Genomic DNA, 18,500 nt, shown 5'->3' with positions numbered 1-18,500 from the left:
CCCTCCAGGCCGGGCCCGCGGGCCGCGCGGAGCCCGAGCCGGAGCCGGAGCCGAGCCCGAGCCCGGGCGGGCGGCGCTGGGTGCCGCGCGCAGGGCGGGGCGGGCGGGGCGGGGGGCCGCAACCCAGTACTCACCAGCGCCGGGGCTGTGCATCCAGTGGCCGGGGCCCTCAGAGCGGGGGGCTCATGGCGGGGCGGGGGGGGCTGGGCGCCGGCCTCACATCCCCCCAGTCGCCGGCGGCTGCAGAGCGACTGAGACGGCGAGAGGAAGGGAGGGGGCCGGGAGGGGGAGGGCCCTGGCAGCCCGGCCGGCCGGGTAGGATGACAATGGAAGGAAATGCTTTATCTGAGTCTGAGAGCGGGCCAAGGGGGAGGGGAGGGAGGGGGCAGGCGCTCGCGGCCCGGGGACACACCACCGCGGCAGACACTGCCCGGCGCGGCGCACGGGCGGCCGGCGGACACCCCGCGCGGCCCGGGAGGCAGCGCCGAGCCCGGAACGCGGGACGCGGCCCCGACCCGCGCGCGGCCGCCGCGCTGCCGCCCAGCCCGAGGCGCGGCGCGCCGACCGGCGCACAATTCCCGGAAACCCCGATACCTGAGCGCACGCAGCCTTGCACACACAGCGTACACGAGCGCGCAGCCCTGTTTACACGGGGGCAGAATCGTTCAGACAGACACACTTCTGGGAGGGACCCCCGCGCTGGCAAGTGCGTGCACGTACAGCCCACCGGCCAACAGCCGCACACAGGGACGTGGGACACTCGTGGAGCCCCAAGTCCCGGGCAAGGAATCCCAGACGGACACCCCCGTCCCCCCCAATACCCCTCACCAACACGACTTGCCTGAGGAAAGTTCCAGGAACTGATTTGAATCACTGCCCAGCCCTACCCCCCTGCCCCCCCCCACGCCTGCTGAGGGGAACAGAAGGGTCCAGCCTGTTCCTATTAAAAGAAAAAGGGGGTGGGGGTGGTGCTGATTTTGAAAGTTTTCTTTTTTTAAAGAAATTTCTCAAGGGATTTCCTTCCCTCCTCTCCTCTTCCTCTCTTCCTCCCATTCCTCTCCCCCCCCACAACCCTCCCCCCTTCTTTCCCCCTCCCGGTCCCTATGAGTCAAACTTCAGCAATGTGCCCAGTGTCTCCCAGTGCATTACAGCGGATCACAGAAATGTTCCAGTCTGTGAGTCGGAATGCAGCCGCCTCCAGCCCTCCCTCAGCTAATAAACTCAGCTCTGGGCCAGCTCTGCCCAGCAGTGCTCTCTGCGCCCCCCACCCCCCTTAACAGGACCAGAAGGTCAGACTCAGGGGTCAGGGGCTGAGGACCTCCCCATTGTGCTTCCAGGCGGAGCCTATCAGCCCTGTGGCCTCTGGCAGTCTGCTGGGTGGGAGACACAGCGGCTGGCTCTGGGAAGGGGAGAGGTCCACAACCCGAAACACTAGACTCTCCTGTGGTGGGAGGCGTCACCTCTGGAAGGCAGGATGCAGCTTCCCTCTGACTTCCTACCCCTCCTCCCTCCCTCTATCCTAGGAACCCCAAGAGCCTCACAATTCTACAGAAGGAGAAACTGAGGCAGAGCCATGCCTCATGGGAAGCAAGAGTCCACAGTGGCCTAGGAGGGCTTAGCCATGGCAAGGTCCAGCTTCTGACCACAGACCCTTGTTCCTGCAAGCACAGCTCGGGCCTCACCACTTGTTGCTACCTGGGATTTTTAGAAGCTGCCTTCCTACCATAGTTCCTTTCCTTGTCCCAGGGCCCACTCAGCAGGCAGATCTAACCCCTCTGCTCTTGTTAACATACCCTCACAAGGCTCCTTGCCTGGCATCCAAGCCCTTCTACAACATGGCAGCACACTTCGCAAACATCCCCCCCTCTTTCTGTCTCCCTCTTTTTTTTTTCTCGCTATTCCGCCCAGTGGCTCCTGGTACGCAGTGCTCAATATTAGTTGCTGTTATTTCTCGGATTATTTCAGCTAAACTGGGCTGCTGTCTGCTCCCCATCATGCCCTCGTGCCTTCCTACTCCCTTTCTTTGGCTCATCATGTTTCCTCCACATGTGATGCCCTCCCAGCCCCTTGCTGCTCCTGTTGAAATCTTTCCAATCCTTGGGGTCTATAACCACCTTCTCCAGCAGCCTTTGCAGGATTCACATAGCCAGAGGGATTCTCTCCCTCCCTTAAAGGACCCCACCCCAGCACTTTGTCAGTCTTGACCTTCATCCACCTAGTCTACGTGTCTCAACTCTCCTTCTTGCCAAGAATGTTCAAGAGCGGACATCCCTCGAGCCCTTTAGTCATGGGTGCATTTCTTGTAGTGTCTTGCTAAGTAGCTTGCAGAGAGCTCAAGTTCTCCATGAGTTATTTGCTGAAGTGAGGCAGATGTTCATGGCCTTCAAGGACATCCCCCCCCAACCTGGACACCCATTTTTCCCATGACTCCCCATACACTCCCCATGACGACTCTGCAAGATGCATGTTCTTCTACCTCAGGTGCATTCTTCCCAGCTCTCACCTCCAAACCAGATGACTCTCCTTTCAGATCCCTCCTCTGTGCCCATGGCTTCCAGAAAAATTGCTTGGCTACTTCAGACTCCTAGCCTCTCCCCTCCCCCTCTCTCTTTTAACCCTGCAATGCCCGCCCCCCCCCAATACACCCCAGGACTCCTGTAGTTATTTCTGGACTGAAATCAGGCACTTGTTGTCTCATTTCTGCCATGTGCATCATTCATGTATTTGTTTGTGAGCCTTCTTTTTCTTTTTGACCTAATCACTGAGTTCTAAGAGATTGGAGCAAAAAGGGGTATCTCCCCCTGCCTTTGTCTGTCCCCCAAGTATCCAGCACTTTCTACACACACCAGGACTCGCTGTCCCCAAAGTATAGACAGAAAGACAACATGTGAGACCTGCACCCGGGAAGCTGGATAGTGTCCCTCCTTCCCTGGACAGCTGAACTTCTCACTCCAGCACCACCACACTCCCACCCGAGGCAGGGTCTTAAGCCAGTTTCTAAGTCCCATGCTCCTTGTTGGGATATGTCAGAGAGTCTCCAGGAACCCTGAGAGACATGAGGCAGGAAAGTGCAGGCTGCCTGTCTCTCCTCTATCCTGGTTACCATGGGAATTTCTCTGCAAAGCTCTGGAGTCAGGCCTCTCTCCCAGGCTACTCAGCCAAGCACCTCGCAGAAGACGTTAGCCCCGTAGGACCTGCCTTGGCTCCCTCAAGTCTTCCTGGAGTCTCTGGCCAGTCCCAAGCCCCAGGGCACACTCCTTCTGCTTCTCTTTGGGCCTCTGGGCCTACTTGACCTTCTCTTTCTCCTCTCCTTCCCTTACTTGGCTACTTTTTACCGACTATATACCATGTAGCAGCCCTATGCTATCCCCTTGGCAAACATTAGGTCATTTATTCTTAATAATTCTTGTTATGCTCACGATTAAAGTATGACCCACGAAGGTTAAGAAATCTGATCAAAGTTACCCAAAGTAAGTGATGGGGCCATTCACTCATTCAACAAATATTATTGAGTGCCCACCCTGTGCCAGGATTCAAAGCTCCAGAGAGTCAACCGGTCTACACTCAGGGCTCTGAGACCACTCCTGTCCCTGCCTTTTAGATGCGGTAGCCGACGCCAAAATCCCTCCCTAACCCACACTTCCCACACACTCCCCACAAAGCCAATCAGAAAGCGCTCATTCCCCAAGGCCTCTGTGAGATCTCAGAGGACAGCCATTTTCATTGGGTTGGGTTGGGCCTTGCCCTGCAGTTTCTGAACCTGGGATCAAATGCCAATTCACAAAGTCAAACAGAGAAAGACATGTATCATATGATCTCACTGATATGAGGAATTCTTAATTGTAGGAAACAAACTGAGGGTTGCTGGAGTGGGGGATGGGGTGGGAGGGATGGGGTGACTGGGTGATAGACACTGGGGAGGGTATGTGCTCTGGTAAGCGCTGTGAATTGTGCAAGACTGTTGAATCTCAGATCTGTACCTCTGAAACAAATAATGCAATATATGTTAAGAAAAAAAAAGAAGAAGAAGAAGGTAGCGGGAGGGGAAGAATGAAGCGGGGGAAATCGGAGGGGTAGACGAACCATGAGAGACGATGGACTCTGAAAAACAAACAGGGTTCTAGAGGGGAGGGGGGTGGGAGGATGGGTTAGCCTGGTGGTGGGTATTGAGGAGGGCACATTCTGCATGGAGCACTGGGTGTTATGCACAAACAATGAATCATGGAACACTTCATCTAAAATTAATGATGTAATGTATGGGGATTAACATAAGAATAAAAAAAATGCCAATTCACAGGGTTTGGGATTTGCAGATTGATAGGAGAGGTAGATCTCCAACTCCAAATAAAGGGTCTCATGGGACCAGATATAACACATAGAAGGCAGGAAGGAAGGAGGGAAGATAATTTGGATTTATTGAGTGTCTCCTCTGTATGATGTGCTGCCCAAGGCCCCTTCACTTATACCTCATTATTATCCCCATTGTTTTAGTGAGCAAACTTAAGCTCAGAAAGACAAAATGATTTGCCTAAGTCCACAAAGCCAGTAAGTGACTTAATCCTGAATGTCTGATTCAGAGCCTTTGCAGTATCTTGTGGCAGGTCAGAACAATGGAGAAGCTGGCTTTGTAAACCTGGCTGCTTGAGGTCTCAGCTGATCTACGTGTGACGTTCTACATGCCAAATGTACCTCCTAACTGGCCCCAACCATGTGCTCTCATCCCTGGTTCCCACCTTTCTCTTGGCATCGCAAGGCAGGATTAGAGGAGTTATGTAAGTATTCCAGTTAGGACTGGGGGCGCAGCCAGCCAGACCCCTGCTTTGGATTTCAAGATGTAAGGGAAGAGGGGATACATCCTCCTGGGCCAGAATTGGATGGCTAAGTCAAGAAGAGGCCGGGGCATGGCTACAAGTCCAGATGGCTCAGGTTGGTAGGCCAGATGACTGCGGGGACTAAGGCAGGTGGAGGGAAAGAAGCAAGCCCCTCACCCCGTCCCCTTGCCTCCCTCCAATGTCAACAAAGGTGATGTGGTTTCCCCTGTGGTCTGTTGCCCTACACACCTGCAGTTCTTAGCATATGTGTATGTGTCTATGTACCAGCAATGACATGGGGAGGGGAGGACACAAGGAGAAAGCAGTGGGACAGGATGGGGAGGGGCAGGAAGCCAAAGACAGGGTCTCCTTAACCCCAAGATGAAGAAGGCAGAATGAATGCAAAAGATGGCAGAGGTCACCCCCTTGACTACTCCAGGGCCCCAGCCTGGACCATCAGGAGAGAGCTAGAAGAAAGACATTGTGGGGATCAGGGCTCTGGGCTGGGAGTCAGCGGACTGGAGTTTTAGACCTAGTTCTAGAACTAGGCCATTAACTTCACAGGCCACACCTTTCTAAGTCTCAGTTTTCTGCTCTGTAAAATAGCAGTATCTTGGCTCCCTCCTCACAGGGCTGATCTGAGGTCACATGAAGTACATATTCAAACATCTGTACCACTGTGAGTTTTAGAATCATTGTCCTGATAGCCCCTGGATACGCAGAGCACACACACGCGTGCGCACATACCACAGTGAAGATAAAGGACATTAAAGACAAAAACAAAAGCACAGCCTCTGCCCTCCTATTGAGCACAGTGTGTTGAGGAAACAAAAATATAAAATACTTGAAAGCCTCTTGCTAAGAAGCCAACTCTTTTGGACATCTCACTACTGTGTGACCTTGACCAAGTCACAACCTCTCTGGGCTTCAGTTTTCTCATCTCTCAAATGAGGGAGCTGGTTTAGGCCATGTCGACTTATTTTGCTGAGTCTAAAGCAGTTTTTCTGATCCTGTTATTCCAAGCGTCAGTGAGTAGACAGCAAACAGGAATGACCTGAGCCGATCCGGGCCGAATGAAGTAGGGAGTTTTGAGCTAGGTTTTGGAGGAGCCCAGAAATGTGAATCAGTGTGGGGTGAGGGGGGTGACATTCCAGGTGGGGAGAATGGCATGTGCAAGGCGAGGCAAGGAAGCAGAGGGGTGGCAAACAGATTAGCGAGGCTCAGGAATGAGGTTGGTAAGGACTCAGGGAATCTGGAGAGGAAGTCCCGACAGGAGGAGGAGAGCGGGCAGTCACCAGGCTGAGGCTGCTGAGATAGAAAGTGGGGGAGGAATATGGGTGGGAAGACACTCTCTAAGCCCCAGAGGTCGGTGCCAGAACCCAACCAGCCAAACTCCACCCAGGAGAGAAAGGAAGAAAGGTTCCCTTGCCAAGAGGCCCCATCCACCCTTCCCTCTGTCCCAGCCCCACTCCCAACCTTGAGGTAAGCCAGGGACCTTGGAGCCAGAGCCTCCATTAGTGACGGGAACAAACAGATGGGGGCCCTGGCACGTCCCTCCATAACAATAACACCAGAGGCAAAATCACCATAATAGTAATGATGATGATGAGGACGACTGGGGAGGTAAACTACCCCCCACCTGCCCTCTGATAAACCCCACAGCACTGAAACATCTTGATACCATTGTTCTGTTTACTAGAATCTTGGCTCTTTAAGAGCTGCAAGTAGATTTATAAGATTATCTCATCTGTAGGATCCCCCAAACCTGACATTATATCAAAATCACTTAGAAAGATCTGTGAAAAACAGATTTCTGGGCCCTCTCACAGACTCAGTCAGACTCTCTGGGGCGGGGGGTACCCAGTAATCTCGGGTTTAGTATGCTCTGATCCAATCCAAACCACTCCTTTTACAGATAAGGAAACTGGGGGCCCAAGGGGCAGATAACTTGCCGGAGATGGCATGGTTAATCAGTGGCGGGGAGCAGGCAGAGAACTCAGGTGTCTCAGCTTCTAGATCAGCCCTCCTGCCAATAGCCCACACTGCCCAGCCCTGGAGATACCTGTGCCAGCAGAGATTATGGTCAGGGAGGCAGCCACTGGGCCATGCTCTAATCATGAGCAAGAAGAAATCCGTCTGAGTTGCAAAATGCCTTTCTGCAGCCAGCTCACCATTACTGGCTCCAGTGGGCCCCTGCAGGGATGCTGTAGTCCACCCTCTGGTGGGCTGGGGGCTTCAGCCTTGCTACATGCCCCCAGGAGGACCCTCTGTAGCCCCAGCGGCTGAATTGGCTGGAAGGCAGGGTCTGACCTAGCTATATGTCTTAACGATTCCTTTTTGGAAGCACTTGCCTCTGGCCCCAGAATCTCTAGAAAGACCTTGAGGAGGTCCTGGCTTAGGGGCTTGTACCAATCTTCCCCAGAGGTGTCTTTCAGGGTGGGTTTAGATGGTGTCTCTGTAGGTCAGGGGAGTGGAGGCAAGAAAGAAGTGAGGAGCGGAGGGGAGGGTGAATGGGGTGAGGCTGGATACTCAGGATGTGAACAGGGTGTCCTTGCTAGGACCTTGAAGTACCCCACTCACAGATGACCACCACTACCCTCTTTTCCATCCAGCGTAATTTTGGATTTATTGAGCGCCTACTCTGTGCCAGGTTCTTGGGCACAGAGGCCAAAGAAGCCACAATCCCTACCCCTGAGGAATTCATCATCTCCTGGAGAGCAAGCTATGGCCAGAGAAAAAGAGCCCCTTCGCGTGTTCAACGCCCATGCCGTCGAGGACACACTGGGTTCAGAGTTGCAGAAGTTCCATGTTTGAAGGGACCTGATGGACCACGGGGTCTTGGTGGGCTAGGGCAGTGGTCTTGCTCTGACCTGCTGCCTTCTGTGCCTGAAACGGTGATTCTAGAAGTCTCTGCCCCCGTCGCATCCCTTACTCCAGCTCTGCCAGAGTAGCTAGGGGTAGGAGGGCACGGGAGGCAGAGAAGACGCCCCTCTCCCCTTGGGCGGACCCCGACGCTGGGCTCCACACTTCCCTACACTGAACTGTCAAGGAAACATTTAAAAACCTGTAAAGGAACAGCTAAAGAGAGGGTGTGTTGTATTGTTGTTCAAGGCAAGAGTGTGGAGTCAGTCTGCTTGGGCTGGTGTTTGTTGCTTACCCACAGTGTGACCTTCAGCACGCTACTTGACCTCTGGGAAGCTCATTTCCTCATCCTCAAACAGGGGTGCGACGGGCCTGCCTCCTTGGGGTAGCTGTGAGGACCGTCGGCATGGGGAGTGCAGCGCTTCGTGCAGAGCCTGCCCACTCTGGGCTTTGTTCGGGGCACAGCCCGATGCAGACATTAGTAATAGAAGACAGTGTCCTGTCCTCTCTGTCCCTCCAAGCCACACTTTTCCCCTACAGACTCAGTCTCAAAATAAATACTGTCTTAATTTATGCAAAGAAATCCAGATAGTCTCGCAGCGGCTGACCCTTCTGGGGCGCACAGAGTAGCTTGGCAGGGTTGTGGGAATGGGGAACTCTGGGGAACCTGTCCTGACCCTCCCAAGGTACAGGTGTGGGCTCCGAGTTGACTCAGTTGAGGGACGTCTAGATGGGCTGGGCTGCAGAGGACAGCCAAACAGACTGCAGAAAGGGCCCCGCTGCCTCTCTCAAATCCGGGCACCACGCATCTGGAGTGATCGGCACATCTGGCTGCGTCCCTGGGGCAATGTTCACAGCTGCTGACATTTGAGGGAGGAGAGATCCAGCTCCTCAGCCAGGGCCTAGGGGGCTATAAATAACTAGCTAAGAAGACCAGGGGGATGAGGTTGACCTTTTGGGGGGCGGGAGCGGCCCGCGACTTCCCCCACCCCTTTGGGTCCAGAGCCAGAGTTTTAGCAAAACAGGAAGAGGCAGCAGCAGCTGCTGGGAAAGTAGGAGTGGCTCCCTTCCCCCACTTGCCTGGGGCCTTCGGATCCCAGCCAGGACCTGGGAGAGGTGGAGTCATCTAGGAGATGGGAGGAAGGGCAGACCCACACAGGCTGTGGCACAGGCTCCCAGTGCCCTCCTATGGCTCAGCTGGGGTACAGGTGAGGGTGACGGAAACAGACAAGGGCAGCCCAGTGGACTGGGGCTGCCACTCCAGACCCCTTCCTATTCCCTTTCTGTTCCCCTATCAGTGGGATTTGGAGCTTAAAATATGTATGCGAGGCAGGCAGTGTATCTAGAGGCCCGGTGTTATGTCAAGCCCACCTTCCTCCCTCATCCCTTCCCAGACCACAGGTGGCCTGAGCCTAAGCCCAAGTGGGTGGGAAAGACGGCTTAGACTGGAGCAAAGATGCCTCTGGGCTGCCAGAGGGGCCCAGGGCCTGGCACCAGTGGAATATGATGGAGAACTTCCCCATGAACCGTTGGGGTGAGGAGATCCAAAACGCTGGTGTGGATCTGGGTAACTGTTTTCCTGGAGTAACAGGGCATCCATGGGGACACACCCGGGAGAGCCAAGACCTAGGTCAGAGGGCTTCATGAAGTCCAGGATTAAAGAAGTCATCCCAGAAATGTTGCTTTGCTTTGCTTTGCTTTGCTTTGCTTTGCTTTGCTTTGCTTTGCTTTGCCTGAGAGAGACTGGCCACCGAGAGCCTGTCCTTCGGTGTCGGACTGGTTGATGACATCTGTTTGGAGCTCTGGCTGGTCCATGTCTCCAGTGGGGTCTGTGGGCAATGACCCATCATTGCCTCTCAGCCTGGAGCCCCGTGCATTGCCTGCTGGAATAGTCTAGACCAGCATCATTTAATAGAAACCGAATGTGAGCCACATGTGCAACTTGAAATTGTCCACCACCACCAGCAACAAAGTAAAAGTAAATAGACGAAGTGAATTTTAATAGTGTATTTAACCTAATATATGTAAAATAGTATCAATTCAGCATGTAATTGAAACAGCGAAATTGTTAATGTGATGTCTTACATCCTTTTTTCAGACTCAGTCTGGGAAAGCCATGTGTATACCACGCTTGCCTCACGTTGCGGGCCTGGCTGGCCACATCTCTGGGCGAGCAGCCGCTGTAGTGAATAGCACGGGTCTACACGGCTCGTAGCTGAGCTGCTTCTTCAGCCGCTTGCTGGGGAAGAGGCTCCAGAAGTAGAGGAGGGGGCAGGTGAGGTCCATATGAAGGGTTAATTGGCTCTAGGAGGGAGGCCACCTGCTTTGATTTTCAAGCATGTAGGTCTAGACCTGGAGCCAGTCTTAACATACAGGCAAGCAGGGAAACTGAGTCACAGAGCAGCATCTTCCTAGACAACGGGCCTTCTCCTCCTCTTCCTCAACCTCTTGCTCTAAGCTGAAGGTTGGAGGAAACCTATTTCCTCTTCAAATGTGTCAGCCGCAACCCTTCTCTTTCCCCTTCCAAACACAACCCCAAACCAAAGGGATTCAGGCAGCAAAATTAGGCAGTGTGGGAGGAGAGTGAATTTGGAGGGAAATACAGAGTCAAGAAGCGGATGTGTGGAGTTTAGATGTTGAGTGGACAGTTGCCATCCAAGGAGGGAAGGCAAAACAAAGATCTGCGGTCACCAGTGAGAACTGGAGTTGTAGGTAGGAGTGGATGAGATCATAAGAGCAGGGAAAAGAGGGGAAGGGAACCTGAAAGATGGCTAACTATAGGAACATGAGAGAACAAAGATTCTGGGTGGGCAGAGGTGTGGCAGCCAGTGAAGGAGGCAGAGATTTAAATGAAGCAAGAGCAGGTGCCATGTCAGAAGCCAAAGTGGGAGAGAAGGGGCAAAAAGGGAGATTTGCCCTCGATTGCGAATGATGACGCCTTAAAACCATTCTGACCAAAAGAGCTCACACAAACTGATAATGAACAAGAAAACAGGGGTAGACTGAAGTTCAAAGCGCAAAAGACTCTTCAGGGAAAGAGGAGATACAGCCAGTAGGTGAGGTAGGGGAATGTTTAGCTTGATCTCCATCAAAGTAATGCCAATTAAAATAAGAGGAAGGTAGACGCTGTCTTCCAACATTAGTGAGAGTGCGGCGAAATTTACATGTTTGAAATCAATTTGGCAATAGACAGTCAGAGCTATAAAGTGGTCTCACCCTTTGCTCAGTTACGCCACCCAATGTACCCTAAACTAGATTTCTACAGCCAGAATTCGGGAGGGGGAGTGGAATATGTGCATAATGACGTTCACCCCTGCACTATTTAGAATATGGAAAGTTAAAAACAATCTGAACACCTACAACTGGAAAATTGTGAAGCAAATTATATTTCCACTTAATAGAAAATTATGAAGCTGTTATAAAGATGTTTATGAATGCAATATAGCATCGCAGGAGAGTATCGATTTGTGTATGCACTGTGATGGCAACTGTATTAAAAAAAAAAAAAAACCCAACATGGGCATAGAGGAAAAGATCGAGAGGAAATACGCAGTAGGTACTGATTAGGTAGGGTGGTATGAGTGTACATGTTTTTCTAGTCATTTAAAGATTGTCAACATTGTGAAGGAGAGTGGGGATGAAGGTCCATCAGAAGCCTAGGTTGGGCTACAAGGAGGGCCCTGACCACCTTCTGGAGGTCATGAATTCATTCATCCACCTGGTTTATTTATGGGGCTCTGCGCACGCGCCAGGTGCTGTCACTGGGGCATTAGCTCAGCCCTCTCCCGGTGGGAAAAGCATAGATTCCCTGTCTGGGTTCCAAGCTCCTGGAGCTTTGCTGGCTCTTGTGTCGCCGATGGGGGCAAGACCTAGTCCTGGGCACGGAGGGACAGACCCCAGAGGACAGGACCCAGGCAAGTCCAGAGCAGGCGCTGGGGAAAGGGAGCTGTGTGTGTGGATAGCAGTGGCCCCAGGGAGGGATCACCAGGGATGTGGGGGCTGTGAAGACTGCTCGCCCCGGGGGAGGAGCTGCTGGGCTGTGGTTGCCACCTACTGTTTCATGTCTCCCCGAAGGTGACAGGAGATGGGAGTGGGCCATCACCTCCGCAGCCCCCCACAGGAACTCCACCTGGGCCCCACCTATGGGCACCATCCGGCCTGGCCTGCCTCCTGCCCCCACGCCCCTAGCTCTCTTCCTACATTGACACACTGGGGCCTTGAAATAACACATCTTTATTTATGCCATCATTTCCACATAATTTGCCTATGATTCACTTGTTGTCAAGAGGCATTAAAACCTCCATCCCCAGCCCCCAGGCACCTACCGGTCCCCTGGCCCAGCGCCCCTGTGTGCCTCTGCTCTCTTCCCACTGGGTCTTCCCAGCTCTGGCCGTACCCCCACCCTCAGCGCCTCTTCCTCCGCAGCACCCACACCCCAGCTCTGCCCTCCCTGGCCTGGGGTGGGGAGCAGAAGGCAGGGGCTGCGAATGGCCCAGATGGGATCCATCGCTTCCCCAGCCCAGGACCTGGCTGGAGGGAGGCTTTGCTGGGAAGGCCCGTGGCGTTACGACTGGAGGTGACCGCTCACAAACAGGAAGCCCTGGAAAAGGGAAGAAGTTTCTCTTGGCCTAGAAGCTGTGGAGCCCCCAGCCCCAGAGGCAGCCCCCCCCCCAATCACCACCCCCTCACTTCCTCAGGCTGGATTTTCCTCATACCTCACTCTGTTTCCTACAGGGCACAGGGGTATAGAGTTTCCACCGTGTGTGTGTGTGTGTGTGTGTGTGTGTGTGTGTGTGTGTGTATGAGAGAGAGAGACAGAGAGAGAATGTGTTGGGGAGTAGAAAGAATTGTCTTCTCACACCTTCATTACCCAGTAGGACCTTAAAGCTTTGTTGCCCCCCCCCACCCCGGAATCTAGGTGAGTCAGGGAGCTAGGAGGTGGGGGAGGCAGGGGAGGAAGAGGGAGAGGAAGAGGGCAAGGGGCGAGGAGGGGGCTACTGGAAGCCAAGTGGGGGTGAGGGAGCTGCTGTGGTTGGGTTATCTGATGTGAGGAGCCAGGTGTGCTCGGGGGGTGGGTGCAGAGCCGCCCGAGGCAGAAACTCTGCCAGAGCACCCTGGAGACACACAGAGGCAGGGACAGAAAGACCAAGCAGCACTGACTCAAGAGGAAGACGAGGGAGACTTTAGATCTCTCCCCACTGGGGACACCTGCCTCCCAGCTCCCCAGGACCCAGAGAACAGGCAGCCCCCCCCTCCATGGGACAGAGGTGGGGGGGTGGCCGGGGGTGTGCACGGTGGCAGCGGGGACAAGGGTCCCGCCTTATCCCTGAATCAGAGCAGTTGGAGACAGTTGAGGGTCTATAATCTCGGTTGGGGGTTGATGGGTGGAGGAGGCTTTGCAGGAGGAGATAATGGGGTGGAGCAGAGTCCCGGTCTGGAACAGAGTGCCCTCAGTCCGGGCATGGTCAACCGGCTCTCCACCCCAGCTCCTCCTGCCCTGGGGGCCACGGACGGAAGCTGCCCTGGCCACAGGCGCCGGAGCTGGGGGACTGAGCCGGGCTGTGAGCGCCCCTGGGGTGCCAGCTTGGTCCTCCACAAGAGGTGTCCACCTGCCAGTCCCAACGTCCACCTCCTCCAGCCCTGCCCTGGTCATGTGTGCATGTTGAGGGGAGGGCGCTCCTTATAAGGAAGAGGATATCCGCTTAGAGGAGAGGGTCCCCAGACGGTAACGAGAACTATAATAATCAGTTATCAAACACCTGCTCAGTCCAGGCACTGCTCTGAATGCTGTGTGTGTGCAGTCACTCCGTCTTCACAACACCTATTCACGGGCATCACCGTTCATAGGTGAGGAAACCCGGGCCCAGAGACCTCAAATCACTCCCCCCAGGTAGGAAGAACCTACTTTTGAAGTCCAGGTTCTTCCTCACTAGTCTGGCTTCCCCCAGGGCCAGGAATGGCAGGAGAGGGGGTGGGAGAGGCCCTGAGCTCCCTCTGTCTATGCCGCCCTCTTAGCCTAGACTGTGCTGGTCTGGGGGAGGAGGAACTGGGTAAGCATTTGCTCAAAGAATGAACTAACAACCAAGCACAGGTCCTCTCCAAAGGCCCCTGACAGTGTTCCTTTCCTCCTCTTCACTCCTCTCCCACCTCAAGGCCTCCCCATAAACACAGCAAAAGGCAGGGAGCCCCTGGGGTGGGGTCCTATCAGAGAGGAAGCGGGGCTGGCTTCTCTCCCATCCCCTTTATCATTTCTCCCCATCCCCACTCGAACACAACTGGCTGATCCACCGTCCCCTCTGGGCCGCTCCCCTGGGGCTCCAGGCTGGGAGACGAAAGAACTTTAAATCCCAGGAGCTGGGGGTGGGGCTGGGGGTGGCTGGCAGAAATGGAGGGGACACTAGGAAGGGGTTTCCCTGGCACTCTGAACCTGGAGCTCCCAGTCCTCCGCACCCAGGCTGGGCTGACCTGGGTTGCCAATCCTTTTCTGATGGGCTGCTTGATCTACCCAGCCCACCCTGGTAGGCAAATGGAAAAAGAGGAGCCAGGCACAGACACAGTTAGGACCCCAGCCCCTCCTTGCCCTAGCCTCACGTCTGATGCCCCAGGTGTTCACAGGCAGGATTTTTAATTAGATGGGGTTGGGTCAGAGAGGCCCAGGCCTTTCTAGAAGCCCTGTAGGATTCTGCACACAAGTGCAAAGGACAGTGGGGCGGCCTCGTGAAGCTAAATAAGGGCTGGACTGGGCTACATGTGACTTCTCCACTCTCCATCGGGGTAGGGACGCCTAGGGAGAGTTCTGCCCACTGTCTACAGCCTTCCTCTCCTCGGAGACTATGCCTTTCTTCCTTGAGTCCAGCTCGGATAGGGTTTGCAGAACAATCCAGCTGGGAATGTGATACTCGATCCATCTCTGCCTGCATTCTCTGTATCAGATATCCCTGGATCCCTGATCCAGGGTTCGGATCTGGTCGGATTCTGTAAGAGTCTGTTCAGACTTGGGCAAGACTGTTGGGTCTCGGGGAGGGCTGAGCTGTGGAAGCATTGACAAGTTCCCCCGATTCCTGTGGATGCCTGGGTCTCTCCATCTACTCCTTTCTCCTGAGACATAATGTCTCGTTGCCCACCCCGTCCCCTTGCTCCCAGGGAACAATTGAACTGAAGTGTTTCTGGTCAGTGTGCTAATGTCAAGGGCAGGAGGGCAGAGCCTTTGGCTCAGTCTCAGTGAACTCTGCACATGGTCTGCAGACCTAAGTTTTGGAAGATATACGACCAGGGGAGATGGCCAGAATACTGAATGACAAAATGAGGATTCAAAGGATTTGAGCCTGCTAAAGTGTGGGATAAATCAAGTCAGATAAACAGGAATCGGGATAAATGCTAATTTCGGCATTTTGGTCCAGAAACAGACTGTCCATCCACATGCAGAATGAGGGAGATGTGTCAGATGCTGTAGGGAGAGGTAGTTAGTGAGCATATGGGTTCTGAAGCCACAGGGACTTAACTTCTCAGTTTCCAAAGTTCAAGGGAAGGTGTTTAAATTTGCATAAGTCCGTTTGCATTTCATTTTCTAGCAGGGACCCAAGCAGATTTTTTTTTTCCACTTGACATCTATGGTGAAGACCAGATCTTTTGGAGGCTCACAGAAGTGGTTAGCACATTGCCCCGTATTCATTCATTAGTCCATTTATTCCAGCCTTTGTGGAATCCCTCGTTTATTCCAGTCTGGTAAGGAGCACCAAAGGCAAAACAGAAACTTACAACACACCACAATGGGTGCTTCATTTGACAATAGGGTGGGTGCACACTTCTACCCAAGAGGGCGCGCGGGGGGTGGGGGTACAGCTCGGGGAAGTTCCAGGAAGATTTTGTGAAAGACTTGAAACCTGAGCTGGCAATGGCAGGAGTATTCGGAGAAAACTGGGGGATCGAGGATGAGGGGAGGGCATTGAAGGCCCAGGAAACAACGGGATAGACAAACGTACAGTGTGGGTCTCAGAGTGTAGTCTGGGGGTCCCTGTGAGGCTCTGAGCCCCATGTAGGGACAGCGCAAGGTCAAAACTACTTTTGTTATAAAACTAAGGCATGGTTTGCCTTTTTACTCTCGTTCTTCCACCGTGTACAGAGGAGTTTTCCAGAGGTTCCATGATGTGTGATATCCTAACAGACAATGCAGAGTCAGATATGAGACTCCAAGCTGCCTTTGATTGAGCCAGACGTTAAAGAGATTTGCAAAACTGTAAAACAGTGCCTTCTTGTCACTAAATTGTCTTGCTTTGGAAAAAGGTTATTTTTTAAATTTATTTTTAAAGATTTATTTATTTGAGAGAGAGAGAGAGCGAGCACACAGGTGAATGGGGGAGAGGCAGGGGGAGAGAATCTCAAGCAGACTCCCCGCTAAGCAGGGAGCCCCACCAGGGGCTCAGATCAAAACCTGAGCTGAAACCAAGAGACGGATGCTTCACCGACTGAGCCACCCAGGTGCACCCAGAAAAAGTTTATTTTTAATAAAAAACGTGTTATTTATGTTAACTTACATTCATTATTGTTACTTTTTTTAAAATTTTAAAAAAAATTTAGGGACGCCTGGGTGGGTCAGTCATTAAGCATCTGCCTTCAGCTCAGGTCATGATCCCGGGGTCCTGGGATCAAGCCCTGCATCGGGCTCCCTGCTCAGCGGGGAGCTTGCTTCTCCCTCTGCCTGCCTCTCTCTCTCTCTCTCTCTGACAAATAAATAAATGAAATCTTTTAAAAAAATTTAATAAATACTTTTAAAATGTCTCAATTTAAATTTCCAACATGGCCAATATGGATAGATACAATCCCACATGCATAAAAGCTCTTTGGGGTCTTTATTTTCAATAGAGTGAGGGGGTCCTAAGACCAAAGCACTGAGAGCCACCGGTGTGGAGGCAGGCCCCCAAGGCACAGGCAAACCATCAGAGAGCTGCAGGCGGCTGGAGTTTCAGCGTGTGGACAGTGCCATGTGAGAGGCAGCCAGGCGGGATCGTGGTGGGCTACGTACCTCGCCAGAGGGGCAAGTGTCTAGTAGACACGGGCAGAGAAAGAGCGTCATTGGAAGAAGTTGGGGACAGTATTATCTGGAGTTCCATGTGTTTCCGATTTTTGTGCCTAGCTTCCCATCACTCCCTCACCACTCTCCGCAGCAGGGCTGTTTAGGTAGGGGCGGCTTCGGGCTTACTAAGTTGCACACCTGCCCTCTGGTGGCCAGATGGCACAATGATGCCTTCCCCCGGCTCTAACAGCTATTTGGGGAGTAGGAGCCCTCGGGTCCTGAGGCTGAGGTCTGGACGAGGGGCCAAGGAGACCCTCTGGCGTGAGTCCAGAGGGCTCAGCAAGGATGAGTGGTCAGAGGATGGGAGCAATGTCAACTCCTAACGAAAATTTACTTGACTATCCCTCCACTCTGAAGCCTAGTGATGATGCTGCCCAGCATTTCTGAGTCATGGCTACGTCCAGGTAGTGGGGTTGGTTTTTTACACAGATTATATCACAACAACAAACCCAGAAGGAGGCACCATTTTGTTGCTATTCTATAGGTGAAAATTCTGAGGCTCAAAAATGGTAAGTAAATTGCCCAAGTTCCCATAGGGCCAGGAGATGACCCAACCGTTTATGACATCGAGTGATCTACTTGCCATCTACTTGGTGGCTTCTGCTTGCGCTGCTGGGGGATGCTCTGTCTGGAGGGCTGTCTTCTCCTCTTGGACTGCACCTTTCTTGGGGACAGTGAATGTCTTATTCACCTCTGTATTTCCCGCACTGAGCTCAGTGCTTGTGCTTGAACGCACTAAAGGACTGCACAACCAGGATGGACCTCAGAGGGAAGCTGGAGCCAGCACGGAAGGTGACCAGAGGCAGAAGAGCTCCGTCTTGGGGGGCCCTTAGCTAAGGTGTGTCAGATTCTCCACCCCCCGCCCCACCTGCTGTGATTCCAGAGACAGCCTGGGAAGCCAGAGAGCAGGTCCCTTGTCCATCCTGCTTGGTCCCCCAACATGAGGAAACAGAAACAGCACCGGGTGTCTCCAGCGGCGGGGAGTCAGGACCTTCCTGGATCTCAGCCGCCTTCACGGAGAGAGAGAGGGGCGGGAGCCGGAGATAGAGGGAGGACAGGGGAAGAGGCCAAGCAAGTAGCTCCAGCCTGTCCCTGTAGGGCAGTAACACCACCTAGTGGTGAAGTTCAAAATGATTTAGGAAAAAAGCACTAGATCGTCCGTAGCTGGGGAGAGGCGGGGAACACCATCCTCTGGAGGGAGCTCCAGGGACTATTGGGGCCCCCCTCCAGAGAGCCAAAGGGCAGGGCCTGGAAGCCTTCTGGCCATTCCCCAAGGCAGAGCAGCCCACTCTGAAAAGCCCCGCCTGGTTGTACAAACTGTAAAGATAAACACACCCCCAGCCCTACTTGCCCTTGGCTGAAAAAAGCCACCCAGCTCAAGGTCCTGTCAAGGTCACACTCTCTTCCTGGGGACTGGCCTGCATCCAATGACTAGCTGATGCAAGAATAAAGAAGCCGTCTTCCTCACCTCAACTTGGGGCCACGTGAAGGGTCATCCCAGTTTCAGAACTCCCCATCAGGGTTAGCTGAGACGGTGGTTGAGATCACACTGCAGCCCGACTTCTCCCTCTCCCTGACCCACTTGCTTCCCTGCCACAGAAGCTGGTGATCTGAGACCTCTCTACTTCATGCTGCATTTCAGAGTCAGCTTCCTGGGGACCCGACTAGCCACACTCTCTCTCTCGTATATCCTGTATGTAACCTGTCTGAATATGGAGATTCAAAGCACCCCTCCGGAGCAGGGACTTCCACCA

At 53.5% G+C, this 18,500-nt stretch overlaps 1 protein-coding gene across 4 annotated transcripts in view; it reads right to left on the bottom strand.

Moving 5' to 3' along the window:
• HDAC7 (histone deacetylase 7) overlaps positions 1 to 280 on the bottom strand; it is a 35,654-nt gene extending 35,374 nt beyond the window's left edge. Inside the window, exon 1 of one of the 4 annotated variants that reach the window (XM_045873551.3) lies at positions 135 to 280. In XM_045873551.3, coding sequence (XP_045729507.1) covers positions 135 to 153 — 19 coding nt within the window. In that variant the 5' untranslated portion in view covers positions 154 to 280. The remainder of the gene's footprint in view (positions 1 to 134) is intronic. The other 3 variants (XM_045873554.3, XM_054507080.2, XM_054507081.2) reach the window with 3 other exon arrangements.
• Positions 281 to 18,500: the final 18,220 nt, after the last annotated feature.

The sequence above is a fragment of the Mirounga angustirostris genome, unplaced genomic scaffold (assembly GCF_029215605.1).
Source record: "Mirounga angustirostris isolate CCGP_5_RB_7025 unplaced genomic scaffold, mMirAng1.0.hap1 SCAF_5, whole genome shotgun sequence".
NCBI lineage: Eukaryota > Metazoa > Chordata > Mammalia > Carnivora > Phocidae > Mirounga > Mirounga angustirostris.
Note: the sequence above shows the minus strand (reverse complement) of the source record. Positions and strands in the feature narration are given on the sequence as shown.